This window comes from Patagioenas fasciata, chromosome 4, assembly GCF_037038585.1.
Source record: "Patagioenas fasciata isolate bPatFas1 chromosome 4, bPatFas1.hap1, whole genome shotgun sequence".
NCBI lineage: Eukaryota > Metazoa > Chordata > Aves > Columbiformes > Columbidae > Patagioenas > Patagioenas fasciata.
The window spans coordinates 28,683,925-28,705,059 of NC_092523.1; the positions used below are offsets into that span (position 1 = coordinate 28,683,925).

Sequence of the window (21,135 nt, forward strand, 5' to 3'; positions counted from 1 at the left end):
TGTCCTCTTCTACTCTCCCCAGTACCAGAAACAACCCAACATACTGGAGAGAGTCCAGCAAAGGGCCACAAAGATGATGAAGGGACTGGAGCATCTCTCCAATGAGAAGAGGCTGAGAGAGCTGGGACTGCTCAGCCTGGTGAAGAGAAGGTGCTGGGGAAGATCTTAAATAATACGTATATATCTGAAGGGAGGCTGTAAAGAAGATGGAGCCAGACTTTTCGTTGGTGCCCAGTGATAGGACCAGGGGCAATGGACACAGACTGAAAAACGGGAGGTTCCCTCTGAACATCAGGAAACACTTTTTCACTGTGAGGGTGACTGAGCACTGGCACAGGTTGCCCAGTGAGGTGGCTGAGTTTTCCTTCTTGGAGATGTTCTGAAGCTGTCTGGACATGGTCGTGGGCAGCCTGCTCAAGGCTGACCCTGCATGAGCAGGGGGTTGGACCAGATGACCTTCAGAGATCCCTTCCAACCTCAGCCATTCTCTGATTTCTAAAAGCACATGCTAAAGAAAATTTTCTAAATTACTCAAATGTAATGCTGGAAAAGAAGACCAGTCTAGTAGTATTTGAGTGTGGTGATACTCTAATCCAAAGGTCTGTCCATGACCTGAAACACTTGTGTTTTTACTTTTTTGAAGAATTTTTCAGTTATTTGACTCATAATGAGCTGTTGTGTTGATCTTTTAAAAGCGGAAGTGATAGTATCTAAACAGAATAGTAGAAAAGCTGCTAGCAATAAGACATGAAAATTACAGCCTAAATGTCCATAGTACATTCACGAATTTAGTTCTTAAAGGAGCCATTATTTAATCTTATGACTTTGTATTGCTTGCAGAGTTACAAATCTGGTCTTGAATAGGAAACAACCTTAAAAGCTGGCAAAGATAATAAAGAACATATGTAAGACAGATTTCACAAGAATTTTTTTAATATATTTTGCACTATTTGAGCTACCAGTCCTAAGGCTCTTGACTTAAATACATTCAACTTTAAACACCATTCTATGTTACAATTACAATATTGTAATGCAGAGCCCATTCTAGAGATGTGGTTCATATTTACTTTCATATTGGTGGTGAAGGCTGGGACTTGTGTGCAGGGGAAAAAAAATCCAAGGTGGTGTCTGTATAATGAACACTTAAACCCCTATTAACTGCAACTGGTACTAGCTGTACTAATACAGGTATTCTAGAAAATTGTCAGTGACCAAAGTAGCTGAACTAGTGAAGTTTTCAGTGCAAGCAAGATAGTGGATTGATATTAGCTGAAATGTAAAGTAAATTGAGCAGATACAATCTCAGAAGGAGTGGATGAGTGGGAGACTGTATAGATATTGTATGGAGAAGAGCATGGAGAAACAGGATCCATGGAGAGGAGTGTGAAGAGTACTGCTTGAAAGCCACAGAAAATAACAAAAGGTTTTGTATTAACCTCAAGAGCAATTGCTAGTGAAGTGAGGAACTAACACGAAGGAGAAGCAGCTGAGCATTTGGGTTTGAATGAACAGGTGATAACTGGAGTGTCTGGAGTCATCAGTAGCAAAGGAAAGGTGCAAGATTAGGCAGAAATCTGAAGGTAAGTTTGAGACACAACATCAGTGTTCTGACAGTAGAATAAAATGCTTTGTCCCATGTTAAAAATCCCCTGATGAAGGAGCAAATTTACTTTCTCGGATGAGAACAGCAGATAACCTTTTCCTCTATGGCATAAAGGGAGGCTTAGAAAAGCCACAGCTTCTCACAGTTTGTGTACGGTCAGCATTGCCCCTGCAGCATTCCCATGGTCAGAAAAAAGATGAGAAAATAGTTTTCCAATATATATTTTGAAAGTCTGCTGAATGGCACCAGAAACAAATAACAAAACATTGCTGTGTATGAGACATCAATAGAGCCACTCAAACTTTTTTTTCCCACAATCCATTAAATTGTCTTGCTTATGTAGTTGGGTTTCTTAACTTCTTAGCAGATGGCACAGCCAAAAGGTGACAGATGTTGGAGAGGTCTGTCAACATGGTGTTTGAAACCTTACACATACCATAAAGAGCAAGTCCATACTTTTTTTATGTATTCCATTTTTGAAGTTTCTTTGGCCACAAGTAACTTCTGTGTGTGATTTATAATGAGCTGGTTATGGGTCCTAAGAAAAGTGCTGGTGTTGAGGAAACACTTCTATTTTCTGCTCCTAGCAGCTATGTAGCTGTTCCTACGAGGAATCATGGCCAAATTATCTAGTTCTTTACTTACAGCCTCAAAAACCAGTTGTTTTTTATGTTACATACTGTTCTCTGAAAACAGCAGCCTTCAATTCAATAGAAGCTAAGGCATTACATGAGTATTGAGGCTATGCGGGGATTAGGAGAGAAAAATTGCAGTAGAACAGGGTATAACATTTACAGGCATATAGATAATCAAGGAATGACTTGTACTGAGAAACACACTTTATTTTAGAGTTACTGTATTTTTAATATTTCTGGGAATGCTGTGATTTTTGCAGATTTGAGTGTTTTGTTGCCTAGTTCTTGTCTACTCAGACTGTATGAGCAACTCTGGACAGTTAAATGTGTAAATTTTTTCCTGTGTTTGAAAACCAGAAAAAAACCTAGACCCTTAAACTCATGAATAATTTAATGACAAATTATTAATTTATTCAGAAAATTATTTCATCCTTGGTTCTTGAGCGGACTTCTGCTGAAAGAATGAAGCCAGTACCCACTCTTAAAAAAACTTCTTAGTTATTGGTTTAGATATCACTGAGTACTGGAGCAAAAAGAACAGAAATCTTTCAAGAACTAATTGGAAAACAAGAAGATCTGTGTGATGACAGCAGATTGATTCCTTGTAATTGAACTGCAGATGTAACTGAGTAGTTATTCGCAAATACTGTGGTGACCTAAATCAAATTCATGAAACACCTGCCTGAAACTGCCATAGAAGCTATTCTGAGCTATGTTACAGATTTTGAGACAATCAGCGAGAAACAACAACAAAACCAAACCAAACAACAACAAAACCCCACCAAAAAACTACACCACAAAAAACCCTAACAACAAACAAGCCAATAGGAGATAAAAGAGTAGGTGACTTGGCTCAGTAAACGTATAACTGATAATTGTGACACTAGATGTGTAAAACAATTATTGAAAAGAAACTCAAGACATTAGAGAAAACATTTTTCAAAAAATAGTATCAGCACTGATCTCGTTTAGCTGCTCTTTCTTGCCTCTTAAGTTTTTGCAATACGCGGGGTTTTTTTAGGTCCAAGTACATGAAGTTAAAAAAAATGATTGGCTTCTGTCAGCATCTCTTTGTTCTTTCCTAGCTTTCTCTTCACATATAGTTTCAAAAATGTACCGTGCCATTGGACTTGCTCCTCATCTGATGCAACTGAAATGTGTTCCTTCTGTTTGGAGTTTTTAGTGAATTGTGTCTTCATCACAGTTTTCCCAGAGCTGCTGGCCAGCATCCTGCCTTTCCAGGGAGCCTGGGCCTGTTCCCCTTTGTGGCGGCATTCCCCTTCAGGGACTATATCAATGATTCTGTGTATGGTAAAAAGGCCTTGAGCCATATTCAGAGAAAAAATTGGTTTACGTTTATTATCTTCTTGCTTTGAAAAAGTTACCATATATCAAGCTGTTGATATTCTAATACAGCAGTTTTGAGCTGCTCTTGATTGTCCCCTCTCAGTAAAATTCTGAAGTGGCTATAAGAGCCTTTTTATATTACACATCTCATTGTTAAGTCTAATCCACAACTTGGCATTTCTGAAGTTAAAGGTAGATAGATAGTTATACTGAGGGGAAAGAATAAAAAACACAACGAAAACAAAAAACAAAACCCCAAACCCCAACCAACCATGGTATTTAACAGTTATTAATAAGTCACAAATTTCATTTTAAGACATGATTGGTTTCTTTGGAGCTACTGTATGACATAAACACTGTGGGAGTTAAGTATTACACTCTCGTGTCTCAACTATTGAAGTTTGTTCTGCTTTGCAAAATATTAGCAAATCCATCAAATGCTCTCTTCTTCTTAACAAAAAAGTGTCCCTGTCCTAAATGGGTCTGACTTTTCTGACTGAGCTTTTCGCTTGAATTTTGGAGGTTGACAGCTGTTGTAGAATTGTTCGCCTGTCCTGTCAAAGTAGCGTCATCCTCCGCCTCGCTGGAATCGGTGCTTTTGGAGATTGGATCTCCTGCAGTCTTTTCTGGGAATGAACATGGACCGTATCGTGTGCTGTCATTGAAGAAGTCTTGTGGGACTGAGAAGGAATATGCGTTCTTGTAACTCTGATCCAGCTGCAAACAGTCTTCTGTGTTGAAGACTGATTGTGGTTTCCCAGAAGAGTGAAGGTGCAGGAAATCCGCCATCGCATTGCAAGCCTGTGTTTCTTTGGATGGAGGGCAGTTGCTGGTATCCTGTAATTCTGTATATCCGTTGCAGTCTTTCTCATTTAAATCTCTTTGCGTTTTATCTGCACAGGCCTTAGTTGTATTCACCTGCATCCCCTGTTGTAACAAGTTTTCTTTCTCTGTAATAACCATAAAATGTTCTTCAGTTGTGTGTTCAGGCAGAGATTGAAGAGGTGACTCATTGCTGGAATGCAGTAGTGATGTTTTTTTAACAATTTCATTCAAACCACTATCAGCGGGAGCAAAAATAAAATCATCATCATCCTCAGATGTGCTCGTGTTCCTTCTTAATGTAATGGCCGCTTCACCATGATTCTTTTCAAAGGAGATCCCACCTATGTGCTCGTCTGGACTTCCCTCTGGTGCATTTTCTTTTTGTTCGGTGGGGCTGAATCTGAGGGAATGCTGAGGTTCAGTGGGAAACCGATATGCCTGCAGTTCCGCTTCTTCAGGAGAGTTCTCTGTACCTGTGTCACTTGTGGGAAAATGTTCTAATGAAAGTAACATTTTACTGAAGTCTATATTTTGTTTGTGGAGAGAATCAGAAATGGAGTTTTGTACTGTTGACTCTGGGTTGGTAAAATATTCAAATGTATCAGGAACTTCTTGACTTGAAGAACTAATTGTGTCTGAATCTGGCATGCTTGCGTGGTCACTGCATGAATCAGCATGAGGTGATGCTGCTTCAGGCATGACAGTATCTGATCTGTACTTAATAGTGGTCTCAGAATATGCATTGTTTTTGTCTTCAGTTTTCCCAATATGCCGAAGTTCAGCATCAATGTTTGGAGACTCAGGTAGTGTTGAGAACTTCCCAGTTCCACAGTTCACGTCAGCCCCATCTAGTAACGACTGACAGGCTGGCAGGTTGTCGCTAACACCAGGTTCCTCCAATTCAAAGTCTGCTAAAGAACTGCAGTCACTCATTGTGAATGGAGTCCCTTCATCTGAAGAACTGTCACCAAATACACCTGCTGAAACTTCAGATTGCAGCAGAGCAGAGTTGGTGCTCACCTTGCTGCTGCTGGGCTCTTGTGCAACTGCCTGTGTTGGTATGGTGGGGAACGGACAGCTGGTGTCTCCTGTGAAAGATAAACCTAAATCTGAAGAGTTGGTGTGATTTGAGTATGAGTCACTGTTCAGTCTCCTGCTTATGGGAGCGAACCTGCTCTTCTCCAAGTCTTCATTATTTGCATATTTTGCATCTTCCTGTAATGAAATGTCATTACTCATTAATTTTCTTGGTGTTACTTCATAGATGTTCTTGTAATCTATCCTTGCAGAAAATAATCTGTTATCATCAACATTTACATTTTCATCATTGCTGGTACTAGTTTTGTTATCTGAAAACACAGGGCTTTTTTTCACATTGATCTCATTGCTTTGTTTCTGGTACTCTTCAGTATTTGGTGCATGTACACCGCTATCAGTGACATTTTTATACAAAGTTTCTGTAGGACTGACGTATGTGTTTCTAGAAGAATTCTCATCACAAATGAACAAACGAGTCTGCGTATTTGTTGGCTGGCTTGCAGAGTGCTCTCTGCTCAAGGTTTCATCTGAAAAAGCTTGATTAGAATAAGTATGTTCTGAACTTGAATTTTTGTTCCTTTGCATGCGCCTCCACAGGCTCACAAGGTAGGGTCTGGCAAAAGCACCCAGACAAAAAGCACAAACAAATGTAATGAGCACCGAGAGGCTGACGGCCAACGCGAGGTCTTGCTCTGTTCTCTCTTTTCTGAAAACACTGTTAGTGTCCCGGGCTCTTCTAAGCAAAAATGTTGAAACACTTTCTTTCACCTGTAGATTGTAGATAAGATATTTCTTCTTTGTTGTATTAAGAATACACAAATATAACCCTTCAGCAGTTTTCTCAGCACTGTATATTACTAAATTATTCGTATTATCCAGTGTCACATGAGGAAGATTGTTATCTTTTGAAATTCTGCCTTTTGGTGTCCACCAAGAGACTCCATTACCTGAAATAAAATAAAATACAAATTTAATCTTTATAGATACTTGATTTGCAAGTTATTTCTATAAGGATATACTCTGACATATCTTTGATAATTTTAACTATCTGTTATAAAATCAATTTTCTTGTTATCCGTCCATTTAACATAATACCAAATATCTGTTAAACCATCATCTGTTTCACCCCCCCCACATTTAAAATGCAGGACAGATGGGGTCTTAATAGCAGACTTTACAAGAAGAATGGTGTGGGTGAGGGATGAGGTCACCGAAATCATGTAAGTATGTTCTGGGTGACCCTGGAAACATCCACTGGTCTCCCTCATGCGAGATCTCTGTTTCCAGCCAGCCCTTCTCCAGCATGGCCGTGCTCCCGTGTGCAGCTGTGAGGCAAAATGTCACTGCTGAACCGTCAGTGTTCCAGCCACTGTTATTGACCTGTAGTTACTGCTTTGACTACCTCAGGTCTGAAAACCAAGGGTGTTTCTATCTATATTGTACCAAACTTGAGCTACCGTAGGCCACAGCTGCTTGCTGGCTTTTGGAGTGCTTTTCAGGGTGTATGTACACCTTTGCTTTTGGATCAGCTCGTGTTCCCAGTTTGGGTCTGGTGCCATCCACTGCACTGTTTTTAATCCCATGATCAGAGTTTACTTGGCTTTCCTTGTTAACAGACAAAGTGGGTGGCATTTCTGATAGACCCTGGGTATTTTCCTTTGGGGAGAGAGCGTTCCAGGCAGAAAACCTTCCCATCTCAAAGTGCTGCTAGTCCATTAAATGGTTTTGTCTTATGGCACATGACAAATACACTTTTGTGTTCTGTATTAATTGCAAGTGCTGGATTAATTTCTTAAGTGCGCTGTGTGCTATAGTAGCTGTACCTTTTCAGAATAAATATAAATCATTTTCCTCACAAATAAACTTTCATTTTGCTGTGACTGAACACTAGAAACACTATTGTATGCTTCTCAGTTTTCTATGGGCCCCAGAAGTGCCACCCCACTATTCTGTCCTTTGTTTGCATTCCAGAATTAAGTGGTAAATTTGCAGCATGCTACTTATTGGAATTTATCTGTGTGTAATTTGGCATCACTTACTAGTTTAATTAAGGAAGGGAATGGAGACTTTTTTGTGACTTTCAAATATTCTAACTGGTACACCACTTCCTAATGAAATGATTTGTATGTTAAATTGTTCGGTTATTTTTAAACAGTATCTTTAGAAATCTACTTAAACCAGATTTCTCTGATAATTCTGCATGCATTTGGATCTTAGCAGCATACGGATAGAGTCCCTGTTCTACATACCCCTGGCGGTGTCCGGGTCACAGTTTAGCACCGATGTCTTCCCCATTGGGATTACAGCCCGCTTGAGCGAAACACTGTCACTGCAGTTTAAATGGGAACTTGAAAGGTATAGCAGAGGTTTCTGTGAGTTGTTGGCAGATTTATTGTATGAAATCCTCCATGTTTTCCTCGTGGAGTCAAAAAGAAAATGCAATAAATGTTTGAAGGCATTTAGCCTGCAGTTAAATATCCAGGCGTTACTTGACAAATCCACTTCAAGTTGAAGGAAGTTCAAACTGATCAATACCTGTGGCAGAGGGGTTGTCAGAGCGTTTTCACGGAGATCCACGACCTATTTGGAAATAATTCAGAATTAACGTGATAAGCATTAAAATGGAATCCTAATTGCAATGTCAACAATAACGTTTATTTTAGTGTACAATGACTTTTGCAGTTACGGGAAAAATATGTTTGGTTAGGATTTCAAGAATACTGTCCTAAGGTTTTTAATTTAAATGAAAAGTTTAAGTGGTGGTATACTTAGAATTCTCCCGTTGTAGACTAGCCCTGTGTGAATGGGAAGCTGCAGGGCTCTTGCCATGGAAGGGACGGGGTAGAAAAGGATGCATGTGTGTTTAAGCCAGTGATGGGTTGGTTTGTGGCATAGATAAATGATGAATGTATGGTTATATTTTGTATATTTACAAGTCTGTCTGTTTCCTTATATATGAAAAGCAAATATATATTATAAACAAGTAATGATTATTTTCACCATTTGCTTCAGTTTTTATAATATACTAATATAATAATCAAAGGCCAGTATAATAATGCTGAATAGTTGATAATTAATATATTTAATAGTGATGAACACAGAACATTGGAACGGTTGCAAGTAATTTCGCTTTACCACCTGTAATTTGTGGAGATCCCTGAAGGCACCTGGATGAATTTCAGTTATCTTGTTGTTTTGCAAGTCGATGTCCTTCAGCTGTGAGCAGTTTTGAAAATCCCCCAGCCCAATCTGTTGAATGCCATTGGATGACAAATGGACACTTTGCAGAGATGGCAGCAGGCCTAGTCCTAGGAAGAGCAAAACTATTTCACATTTCATGTTCATGTTTTCCCAGGTGTGTCAAGTGGCTTTTTAAAATTCTTTGTGACAAAATTCCTATTCCTGCAATGAGGAGCTGCAGGGTTTGAGCAGTTACCAGACTTTTCATATTCAGTGGTTGTCCTGCTCTAAAAGTTGTGTAGCATCAACAGCAGGCACGTAATGCATTCACAATCAACGCATGTTTTAGAAATGCACATCTCCATAAAGGCAGTAACATTCCTTTGGGCTATCAGAATTATTCTGACTGTGATCTCTGTACTTGGGGCACGCTTCTCTGGGCAGCTGGAGGTAGGAAGGGAGGAGTGTGAAAAGGATCGAATACACTCAGTTTAGAAAATCCAAATACGTTAATTGTAAATAAAAGATGGAGATGCAAAATATGATACAATATCTCCTATTCATTGCCATCTGCAGGTTCATGTTTTTTTTCTTATGTGGAATTATTTGACCCATATTCATAGGATGTCAGCTTGGCTGAGAACAAAACCATGTTGCTTATGCCAGTCTGCCTGTGATTTATCAAGCATGACAGCATATTCTTCAGCATATATTAGATACAACAGCACCTGTCTTGCATAAGTTGCCCTTTTGAATACTGGAGACACCTCATTTTTGTTAGGTGCTGTGCAGGCAGCCCCAGAGCTCCAGCCTGCAAGTTCCTGGCACCTGAACACTCAGCATCACCACAGTTTGTAACACCTGAATGTCACTCTAAACTGATTTATCATAAAGCACTGTTCAGAAGCTACTAATTCTTAAATTTTTTGCCATTGGTGTTGTCTGGTTCACTGGAAATCTCTTGTTCCGGTTTGCTGTTCTGTTTGCTGAATTACTCCTCTTTGGGTTTATTGTGAAGAGCAGAGAGAATGATTCATTCCTGCTGTAAAACTACGGGTAAGTGATAGGACAGGCATTCACAAGTTCTGGCAGTTCCTCAGTTCTTCCTTGTACCTGCATGAAGAGTTGTTGTTTGGGTGCTTCCCTGAAGCTCAATTGGTGCCAAAACCAGCCCCCGGTGCCGCAGCGGGGGCAGCAGCCCAGCACCAGGGTGGTGGCTCTGGGAATGGTTTCTCTGTGGCCAAAGCCCTCAGCTTTAGCACTCGAGTTTGTGTTTTCTTACAGGGTTACAGACTAGAATGTTAGTGAAGTACTTCAGAGCAGGGAAAATAGTTCTGAGGATGTATTTAAAGTATTATGGGATTTAAGTATAACTTGGAGTATGGTAGGGTGACGCATGGCAATTTGACTTTGAACATCTAAAAACTGAGTCTCTTATAGAAAAGAGTTGATCTGTCTGACCCACTGAGGCATCCTATAATGTATAGTTATATCAAAACAAAATCTGTATCAATGTATTTTAGAATGTAAGCTTTTCTATACTGTCTATATGGAAACCTTACAGATACTACAGAATGATTAAGCAACACACTTTCCTGCATGCCAGAGAATTATTTGGTACGAAAAAAGAAAAATAGAACTTTGAGGACCTTGTGTAGATGCAAAATTATTCCCTTTGACTAACTTTGTCAGAGAAGTGGGGTTTTGGTTTGCTGCTCCCCCCCCACCCCAGTATTTTCAAAATCTAAAGCTAACGAATCTGATTATGTTTTCAGAGATCAGTTAAATTCAGCAAACAATATATAGGATCGTGTTGCTTGTACTGCAGCTTCTGCTTCATTCAAACACTATTTGGACAATGCGAACCATCTGTTTCCAAGGACAGAGACTGTCACAAAAGCTGTGATGTCTGGCACAGTTCAGTGACGAGCAAACACTTTCTAAATGTTTAGTGAAAACTTACAGCCCCCTCTTGTTACTAGAAGGTGACACTTTCGTTGGATGTCAGACTGCATAGAGCAAAATTGTTTTGACTGAACAAAATGCATTTTCCTGTCTTTGTGAAATACCGAAATTTGAGCAGGGTTTATTTAAGAGTAGTGACTTTCTTCTGAAGAGTAATATGAAACTCATGATTCATAATTTTCTTGCTGCTAAGGTTCACAACTGGGTTGTGGAGGGTGGTGTTTTTCCGAAGATCCTTATCTCCCTTTCTATACAAGGAAAATGACTGCTTGGGCTCTCAGAGGATAAATGTGGTTATATTTGACTGACGTTAAGGCGTTATGATTGCAAAGGCTGTACAAAAAACCTCAACTGATTCAAACCAACCCATTTGCTTCAGTCTCCGTATTTGCACTCAGGTGTAACTAACTTACCCTCACCTTAAGCATAACTACATGAGAGCCACATTCCAACTTCAGCAAGATGTACTGAACCATACCCAAACCCAACTTACCCCTTTGGAGTGAGATCCTTAACAATTCTGAAGTGCTTACCTCTTGGAACTGTGTTAAGATTATTTCTTTCAACTGACAATACTTTCAAAGCAGGCAGGACACAACAGCCTTTTCCATACTTATTAGACCCGTGTCCAGGGATGTGTGTGTCCAGCATGAGGGTGTGGATGGCATTGCCATTGAGGTTTAGAGTTTCTAAAACAGGTAAATTTCTAAAAGTAGTTAAGGAGAGTTCAGAAATCAGGTTGTTACTGAGATTCAGGTGTTTTAGCATCCATTCTTCATTTCTTCCATCAGTGCATTTAAAAGTTTTAATATTATTGTAACTAAAATCAGCTGTTATTGCTGTTCGTGATAAGTCTTCTGGAATAGCAGATATTCCAGTAAAAGAACAATTGACTGAGAGCTCCCCGTCCCACCGGCAGGCTGAGCGGTCATGTGTGTCACGAAGAATCCACTGGGACTTGGTCCCCGCCGATCCAGGGAGATTAAAGTAAAGGATCACAGCTATGACGCTCAAGTGAAGGTTATCCATAGTATCTATATATAAAATGTAAAATTATGGTAAGTTCAGCATAACAAGAGTTAAATAGAAAGCAGAAATACTTTGACAGGAAAAAAAAATCAGCACCAAACAAATAATACTCAAAGCTTTGCCAACCGTTTGCCTTAAACATGCAGTTCTGGACTCTTAGGTATGTTTCAAAAAGAACATTCATAAACTGGTAACCTTCCCCCTCCCTCCACCTTTCCCGAAAAAACAATCCAAACCTTTTCTTTCTTTTCCAGCCCTTTGGTCAAGAAACACAGCTTCTCAGGAACTTGTGAACTAACAAAAGTGAAGACTTTTGAACTCCACTTCAGGTATCATACACAATTACCACTGAGCAAAGTCCACCAGATATAATCCATGACAAATAGGTGTGGAATGATTTTCATACTTACAGTTAATAAAACACTAGTTTCCCTGTCAATAACACAACAATGTATTTGTAATGAGAAACTATAGTCTTACAAATAACACTTCTGCACCACAGCTGCATGTTAGAATTTATTGTTTCTTTTCAAAACAAAGATTAGAAATTCAATTGTCTTTCACCTATTCAAACAACCACCAGCTTTCCATATGGTGACAACTCTTCACATGTACATTGTTTTACACGGAGGCATGTAGAATGTACTTTAAACACACAGCATCTTAAGTGCATCTGTGGGACTGGAATAAGGTGCCACACAATGTTTAAAATATGTATAGAAAAATGTACCTTAGGCAGTTAGAATACAAACACAAATAAATGCACAGCACAGGGCATATGTGGTGCCAAGATTTCTCAAACTGTGTACAGAAGGCAACAAAATATATTAACAGTACATAAATAGTGGCAAACAAATTGATAATTTATTTCATTTGGTATTTGTATAATTGGTTTTGCTAAGTTTTGGTAAAAAAATCCACACTTCAAAACCAATTCTCCAGACCATGATTTAAGAGTACCTTTGTGACACATCCCTCAGCTACGCTGCATACAGTATTGTAAACAGAACTCTTGATAATGGCAACAACCCAATACTAGCAAAGGTATAGCAGCATTAACCAATGAGCTTTACTGTGCTCTTCCTGTCTAATCTGCCTGACTGAGGCAGTATCTGTCATTTTCAAGATCTATTTCAGCTTCAAGAATTTGAATTTGAAGAATTTCTGCTCATATTTGTATAGGTATGTGTGTATTTATATATGTAAAAGTGACAAACTTCCATTAGCAAGAGTGAAAATTCTAAAAATGTTATAGTTTATTTCCTCCTCTTAATTGTAACAGATAGCTAATTGGGGCATTACTTAGCAGAAAAGATATGTGTGTGTTTTCAGCAAAATGTGTCTTGAAGTGGTTAATAAATATTAACTGCAGTAAAACTGTGAAGTTCATGAAGGCAGTATGCAAAATGGTAGTACCTTCCCATAAGCTTTAAATTGTGCAATTCAATGGCTTTTGCTACATTTTATACTGTTTATTCTGATTTTGTTAGAACAGCACTGCTGTCCACCCCCACAAGCCCCAGCAACTACCGAGCATCAAAATCTGGCTTTTGCTATAGAGCAACGAGGGAGACGTGACCCCCTGGGCTCCCATGTCACATAATGCCTGACCTAAGGATCCCCCGCTAGAAATCACTTCCGCCCCTACACATCCTGCATGAGCACAGACTGACTGCCAGGAAATACTGCAAAGTTCTCGTTGCAGCAGGAGCTGATTCATAGTTTGTGGAATTTTATGTACCGTGAGAGCTATAAAACAAGGGTAAATAGTTTATCTTCCCATAGCAAATGACCAATTCTGAAGTTAATATGTAACATTTGCTCAACTGTTAGGAAGAGAAGTGTTTGCTTATCTAGAAAAACTTGTAAAAAGCTACTTGGAAAGTCACCTTTGTGGCCTCCATTATTAAGGTTACTTGATGCTACTGCAAAACAAAACTATTTTAAACAGGAGAAAACACATGGGATGGGAAGAGTGGGAAACTTATAGTGAGCAGATCTATTTTTAGTACAGAACACCTTCCCTCTGCAAAGGCAGTTACAAAGCTGTAAGAGTTTCTGTAAGGTCCCAGTTTGCCACAGACAGTTTCACTGTTGACACATGGATTTACGCTGTTGTCATAGGATTGATACCATCACATTAAGAATTATAGACCCGCACTTTAACTTCAGAATTTAATTCTGAGTTTCTCAATAATACATCAGTACTGACATTTACAGGGAAAAGGAGATCTGATCTCAGATGCTGCTGCTTACAGTCATGCTTCAGATTACTATGTGTTGAATAATGAATTCAGACACTGTTCACACCCAGGAAAATACTTTTTTTGGGCAGCGAGCAAGTTACAAGTACATCTTTAAAAGATATACTTCTAATATAAACACATTTCATAAATACTTCACATAAATTAAGCAACTGTAGAATCCCTGAACTGCACAAATAGAACAGGAACTCAAGCAACACTTCCATAATCGCAAGGCTATTTCAAAATTAAAGTTACATTTCCACACTTGGTATTAATTTGCAAATATTATTTGTGCTAACATAATTTTTTTCTTTAACTACATGAGGATATATGGCAGAAATAATGCAATATTTTAAAGCGAATCTGCCATTACCCCTCTCTTAGTACACATATGGTAAACCACATAATTTGGGGAAATTATTATATCAACCTTTGGAAAGAAACGAAGACAAAAATTTGCCTCTTCAGCCATCCCAAGCAAATCCACTTGCAAACAACAAATCGACGTTCCTCTTGAAGTAATTCAGATTGCAGTTGTGTTCTCAGCAGACCCTCAAGGTCTTGGGAAATACAACAAGAAGCTCCTTTATAGGCAAATAAAGGCAATCGAGATTGTTGCTAAGATCACTTTCTTTAAATATATTCTACTGATCCCAATTCAGGAAGGTACTTCAGTATGCATGCAGACTGAAAGCTTGCTGAATCGGTGTCGCTGTTATGGCTGACAGGATGATGCCACAATACTGCTGAACGTAACAGCCTTTGCTTAAAAGTATTATATAATAAGTGTTAGTATAAACCGCTGTAAAACCAGAAATCCTTGAAGACATGCAATTACTTCATACAAATATATGTAAACACAAGAGAGAACTCTCCTGGTAGTGGCTTCAGTGCGTGGTTCCACACGGATTGACAGAAGTCTGACAACCCATGTTATGACCTGTCACCTGAACCTTGAACAGCGTCCCATCCGCACACATACAGAGCTTGAAACGCAGCCAGTTGCCGTTATTGAACTGATCCCCATAAGATGAACTTGGCAGTCGTGATGGGCTGACCATCACGGTTCCGTTCAGGATAATACTGTTTTCCTATTAAGAGAGAAAAAAACCAAAACAAAACATCAAAGCTTCTAGTTTAAACAAGGTAGGTTGTTTTTGAAAAGAACGAGATGGTTTAATGAATCAATGACATCATTAGGCTGGCTGTAGAAATCAACAGAACAAAAAAAAAAGTACATATGACAAGGTTTCATTTTTTTAATTAAATTTGTGAGTAATGCCCATTAATTTCTCAACTATAATCAGCAATGTACTTTGCTATTCCAATGGCAGATTGATATTGAGAGAGACAGCAGTGTGGCTTTTCACTTGACAGACCTACTAGCAAATGCAGTAAATCTAAAAACATGTATGTGAAACGGTAATCAGTGTTTGAATTCATAGACGGAATTAATTCACATATTAAAGTGCATTTATCCCTATTTTTATCCTCTGTTAACCTTTTTATCATTCTGTATTCTCTGCAACCTCAACAATGTCCAAAAATCTTAAATAAATGCTGGTGAGTTTTGCTGGGGCAGCACAGAAGGTTGTGCTCCCACCTGTGTGCTCTGCTCGTCTATCAAAAGTTGCTGTCTCCAGTAAAACATCCAGAAGAGAAGATTAATTCCTTTGGTATTACTTTCAGCCCAGAGGCCAATAGCTCAGCTCTAATTGCATTGTGGGTTTTTAGCGTCTTAATAGCAGTAAATCATCTTTACCTGAAAACTACTGAATCGCTAATTAACAGCAATAATACAACAACAGTAATAATCCATTTCTTAAAAACCTTACTATATACAATGACCGCAACTAAACTTTTATGCATGACTACTTAATATAAAATTTGAATCCATATAAAACTACATCAGTTTATTATCAGCCTGAATTTGCAACTAAGCTGATCAAAAAATGCTGATTTGAGATACTTACTGCTTTAAGTTCCATGTTACCTCCCATTCGAAACTCAATGGTCTTGCCTGTGATGAAAACACCTTCGTTTCCACGGACAATAGCACGGCCATCAACCTTGATGTTTAGATCACTGGTTGCATTGCTGGTAATCTGAGAACATAAACAAAAGAAGTGTATTACGGATCAATGAAAATGCTGCTTAGGTTTGTCTGATTAACTTTAATTACCTTAAAAATATTGCTATACAATTTAATTAAAACCTTCACTGCACTTTTTGCCCTTCTCCCATTATGACTGTAAAACTTCTGGCCATTTCCACATTCATGTTTGAAAACAAGGATTACTTAATTTTGGAAGGTAGGTAAAATGGTAAAATAGTTTATGTCTGCATGTTGCTTGTGATTAAAAAAAATAACAATTCATATGATTATTTTATGGGATACACAGTTAACACCTGAAACACTGGTAGCAAATATAAGCTTGCTGTTATGAGTGACTATGTAAACTTATTCCTTTGTTTTCATTTAATCTGCTCCTCCTATGTATTTCAAGTTATTGGTCTGAGGGGTTTTGCTGTTGCTGTTGTTGTTTTTGTTTTTCTTTTTTTTTTTTTTTTGAGCATGCTATTGAATTGTTAGCCTGCAGAGAAAGCACAAAGAAGAGCAAAGTATATTTTCTCTTCTGTTTATCCTTAACAGCTCAATGCTTCCTAACACACACTCAACCCTCTACACAAGCCCTGATACTACTCTACTAATGTTATACAAAAGAACTACCAGCTGTACTCTGTCTGTAAAGCCTTTATTATAAGTGATGATACGCAAGAAAGAAACATCAGTCTGACCTGACATTTTAAATGTACACACACAAATATTCAGATTTTAAAATTTTCTGGTGAAGCATATTTAGTGTAGAAACCAACTAAGAACTTGTTTAACCTAGAAGCCATGAACTAATGTAACTCCTATAATGCTGTGATTACTCTCTACACTTCTACTCAGACTTCAGAAATCTGATTGTATTAACATTTATCTCTAATAGAGAGAAAATAATACATGAAGTTGTGGTAATTATTTTTCTAAGTTCTTACTAGAAACAGAGAAGCTTTTCATAGAAATTTATTTCTGAAGCAGTTATTGAGGTACAAACAAATGGATTGCTTAATAAAAAGACACACAGCCCTACTTGGTATGGTATTACAGATCAACACTCATTATTGTCAGTTTTCATTTCTGTTCTGATTTTTAGGGAGATTTATGTTTTCAGAGCTGCATTTTAAGCTACATTTAGTCAAATTTCTAAATATGCTTGAAAGATTGTATTAGAAAACTTTTTTCTTATTCAACAACTACAGCAATTCTGTAATGAGCTTTTACAAAAAATAAGAAGTAGTTAAAAGAGACAAACCCTCTCTGTAGAGGCCTTTTGTACATTCAAGATTTTAACTCCGTTTGGCAGATGAAACTCATGAGTTTCATAGTCTGTGCTGAACAAGGTATTTTGTGTCCGTGGGTCAACAAATTCCATGCCAATATCACTGGTAATAGAAGTTTTGTCTTTTTCCACACTAAGCTTGGTTGTTCCTTGCTGAAACACAATCTTCAGAAACAAAGTCATTAAGTTAATGATGTTTCAGATATAACATTTATTAATAATGTGAGTGTAACTCCATAGCGTTGCTCGCCAACTTTCAATTAATGATATAACTTACAGGCTGATTATTTCCAGTGATCACCAAATCTTCATTACGTCTGCCTCCTACGGTGCTTTTATATAAGGGATGTATAACGCCCATGTCAGAAACTTGCTTAAACCGCAACAAGCCGCTCTCGTGGAACTCCATACTGTCACAACCGTTGGGACCGATTCGAATCACTGCCCAGATAACTAGTGTTATCTGAAAGAAAAACGGACATTTTCAAATATTACTTTGATAATTTGGATCTTCCCACAACAAGTATTGTATTAATTAGATGTTTTATTTGACATAAATATTAATACTGGTGGTTAAGTGAGCTTTAGGTGTATATTTACTTTAGTATGTGTAATTCCTGCTGGAAACATCAGAATACATTTCATTATGAAAAGCACTTTGCATGCTTAGACTCATCTGAAATGACAGCTAAAATAATTTGTATTATATATCTATTTGAAATTAAATCACACCCATAATTAAATATTTTTCTAGTTTAAGGGTAACTGTGATATCATAAGATAAACAAATTTTCTCAACAAAGTAACTCAGGATATATTTACTCTTCAACTATGAGAAAGCACTTTCTGATGTGGATGAAAAATAATTATGCTATGAAAAATAACTCATTACTTGTCATTGATCAAGCAATGAAGGGACAGCGGTAACAAAAATGAAGGTTTTGAGTGCAGTGGCTGATTAATTCCAAATGCTCACATGCAGCTCTGTTATTCTATATAAAATATTCATGGTGTAGCAGTTTATCCCAAATGCATTTGTACTGCACTAAATAACACTTTGCACATTTGCTGTGTTTGAGTGCTGTGAATGGAGAGTCACTTTCAAGGTTCCTACTCCTGTGCTCCAGAAATGGTAGGTTCCTTGCTGAGGCCATGATAACTGAAATAATAATGACAGAACCAGTATGATTCTTCCATCTAATCTTGCCCAGACTATAAAAGAACAAAAAAGGAAGGAGATAAATGAAATATTTCCTTCAGTGCATTCTAAGTCCTTTTCAGTCACACTGAAATAAACTTAATTCCTCTAGTAAAGTGTCAGAATGCAATACGTCCTAATGTTGCTTACAGCCTCACAATATACTCACAATAAGGTTGATGACGGCCAAAATAAAAAGAAGAACAATCACACAAATGGCCAAGTTGCCTTTCCTGCCACGTAAGCCTGTTTTATGGAGACGGTCTTCATCAATTGGAATGTATCCCGCTTTAAAGTTACTGTTGTGCTCCTTATTAACATTCCTGCGCTCCACAGCCTTCTCTCGCATAGACTTCTTCACTGGGCCATTAGAACTTTGCTGTAATACAAAGCATGCATTATCTGTTAAAAGGCATGTAAATCTACCAGAATGATACACATGTATGTATGCAAAAAATAATACATCTGAATGAACTAGTGGAATATATTACATATTATATTCAATATTATATTTCAGTCTGCCACTCCGCACTTAGAATACACATGTACCACCACTGCAATCTCTCCTAACATTCTGACTAAAATTAAAATACAGGTATTTTCAGGCAATGTATGTTTTTATATGTAATCTTTAACATGCCAGGTAGGAATTATTAATGATAGAGTTGCAGTAAAAAAAAGTCAGCTGTAAAGAACCATCAGGTTTTTACCTCTTAGGGATGATACAGGACATAATCCTGCATGTCACTTACCAATACACAGGATTTTAGTTCCCTCCATGCTAATGCGGGACAGACCCTCAATCAATCTATCCAAAAGGAGTGTGGTGGATACAGTTACTTGATAGCACACAGCTTGCATTCAACCTTTATTACTTGCATGCAGCATTAAGAAAAATACTGTAAGGCTTCAAAGCTGGCATGGGGACCTTGGCCAGTCCAGCTTTAGTTTAATCATTTGAAGTGACCAGATTCCAAGGGATATCCTTTCAATGTGACAAATTAACATGCAGAGGAAACTCCTGTAGATATTCATAGGAAAAAAAACCCCCTTTGATATAGTGTCATAACTTTGTCCAAAATTTTTTTCCACCTCCCTTGAATGGAAAAGCTTGATGCCTAAGGGTTCAATTCTTCAAAGCAGAGGCTTGATATTCTTGATGGGATTATGTTTGCTCATCTGAAATGAATGTTGATGCTGCACCTTAAGCTTATTACACTTCTATTTGTCTACATCCATGTGAAAACGTCTTCTGTTTTCTTCGCCAAAGAGGTGGTATTGAGAAAGGTGCTTGACTTAGGTTTATGGAAGGGCTTCCTAGATGATGTTCTGGAAGCCACTGTAACCCTGCACAAACTCAGAATTGAAGGGAAAACAGAGATCTGTACTCTGGGAAAAAGGAAACAGAAATCTTGTACAACAGCATAGTAAGTATCCTGTCCTGAGGACAGTGTATTCCTGAAAGGATCTGATGGTGAGAGAGAACTCCAGTGTAGTTTTTTCACCTGATAAAGGCAGCACAACAGAAGACAGCACCAGGACTGGGAGACAGTGGTTACAACAGCGATTGCTGGTGCATCCCTGCAGAACCAGGCGGTGCTTCCTGAGACCCGAGACAAGGCTGGTACTGGACTCCTCAGAATCTGGGATTTCCTACCCACTGCCGCCACCAGCGCGCAGGCACGCACACGGACTCGCTCTGATGAGAAGTCCCGTGGAGATGCAGAAGCTCCTACACGATGCAACCTGTTGTCTCTATTCTCGTGCGGCGCTGACAGTCCCTGTGCCGCCTCTCCGACTGGGACACCCCTCCTGACAAATTCAGCTTTCGCTCCAGTGTGAGGCCTCAGATGGTGAGGCTGAGCCCGAATCTGATCTTCAGTCTTATTTATACCCCGTCGCTGAGCTACCATAGTTGTGCGCTGTACCCAGCCTGACGGCGCTCCTATAAATACCAACCGCCCCGCCCAGCTGCTCCTCGAGTCCCTGACTAGCGGCAAGTGCCTGCGTACGCAAGACGGTTACATTCCTGTGCAGAAATGCCACAACGGTTTATTCCGAAAACAGAGAGTATTTGTCAGAGATTTCACGCCTGCGGGCAGGGCGGCGCGGACCGGGGCTGCACCGCGTCCCGCCCGGACAGCGCCGGGCCCGGCTCCGAAGCGCCCCCCGCGCCCCGCTCCGCCTCTCCCGGGCTGGGGCAGGCGGTGGGGAGCGACGAGGACAGGTGGGCCCGTCGCGGCCCCCACGCCCGCTGCCCCGGAGGGCTCCGGCACCAAACCAGCCCCGTCAACCGCCGCGAACATGGCGCCCCCGCCCGAGTGCCCCCTCCTCAAGCAACGCCCCTCGGCCGGAGCAGCGGCTCGGGCGACTTGCCGCGGTCACCGGGGCGGGCCTCGCACCCCCCTCGCTCCCGCAGGGACGACCCTGCCGCGTCCCCGTGCCTGTCTCCCAGCGGGGACAGACCTGCTCAGATGCCGCCGCCGCCGCCATCTTCCTGTGCCGCCGCTGTTGCCGGTGCGGCGGTGCCCGCCGGCGCCCCCTTGCGGCGCGGGAGGCAGCGAGCGGTGCCGCTGCGCGGTGTGACGCGCGTCGTTACCGCCGGTTCGGAAACGCGTTACCGGGCGGCGCCACCTGGCGGCCGAGGAGCGTTCCTCGCGGGCAGCCCGCCGGGCCGGGC

At 39.8% G+C, this 21,135-nt stretch overlaps 3 protein-coding genes across 3 annotated transcripts in view; 1 reads left to right on the forward strand and 2 right to left on the reverse strand.

Moving 5' to 3' along the window:
- Positions 1–17,720, forward strand: part of DCUN1D4 (defective in cullin neddylation 1 domain containing 4) — a 60,648-nt gene extending 42,928 nt beyond the window's left edge. Inside the window, exon 12 of the mRNA XM_071807486.1 lies at positions 11,877–17,720. Within this exon, the coding sequence (XP_071663587.1) occupies positions 11,877–11,920 (44 nt within the window). The 3' untranslated portion in view covers positions 11,921–17,720. The remainder of the gene's footprint in view (positions 1–11,876) is intronic.
- LRRC66 (leucine rich repeat containing 66) lies at positions 1,894–11,990 on the reverse strand. The gene is made up of 4 exons (XM_065836964.2): positions 11,127–11,990; positions 8,587–8,756; positions 7,698–8,028; positions 1,894–6,395 (listed from the first exon to the last, which is right to left on the reverse strand). Exons 1-4 carry the CDS (start codon positions 11,620–11,622, stop codon positions 3,973–3,975), a joined length of 3,420 nt encoding a protein of 1,139 aa, XP_065693036.1. The 5' UTR covers positions 11,623–11,990; the 3' UTR covers positions 1,894–3,972.
- On the reverse strand, positions 12,126–21,076 carry SGCB (sarcoglycan beta). Its single transcript, XM_065836140.2, has 6 exons — positions 20,922–21,076; positions 18,625–18,834; positions 17,535–17,720; positions 17,231–17,422; positions 15,842–15,973; positions 12,126–14,959 (listed from the first exon to the last, which is right to left on the reverse strand). The coding sequence occupies exons 1-6, from the start codon at positions 20,946–20,948 to the stop codon at positions 14,756–14,758; spliced, it is 951 nt and encodes a 316-aa protein (XP_065692212.1). The 5' UTR covers positions 20,949–21,076; the 3' UTR covers positions 12,126–14,755.
- Positions 21,077–21,135: the final 59 nt, after the last annotated feature.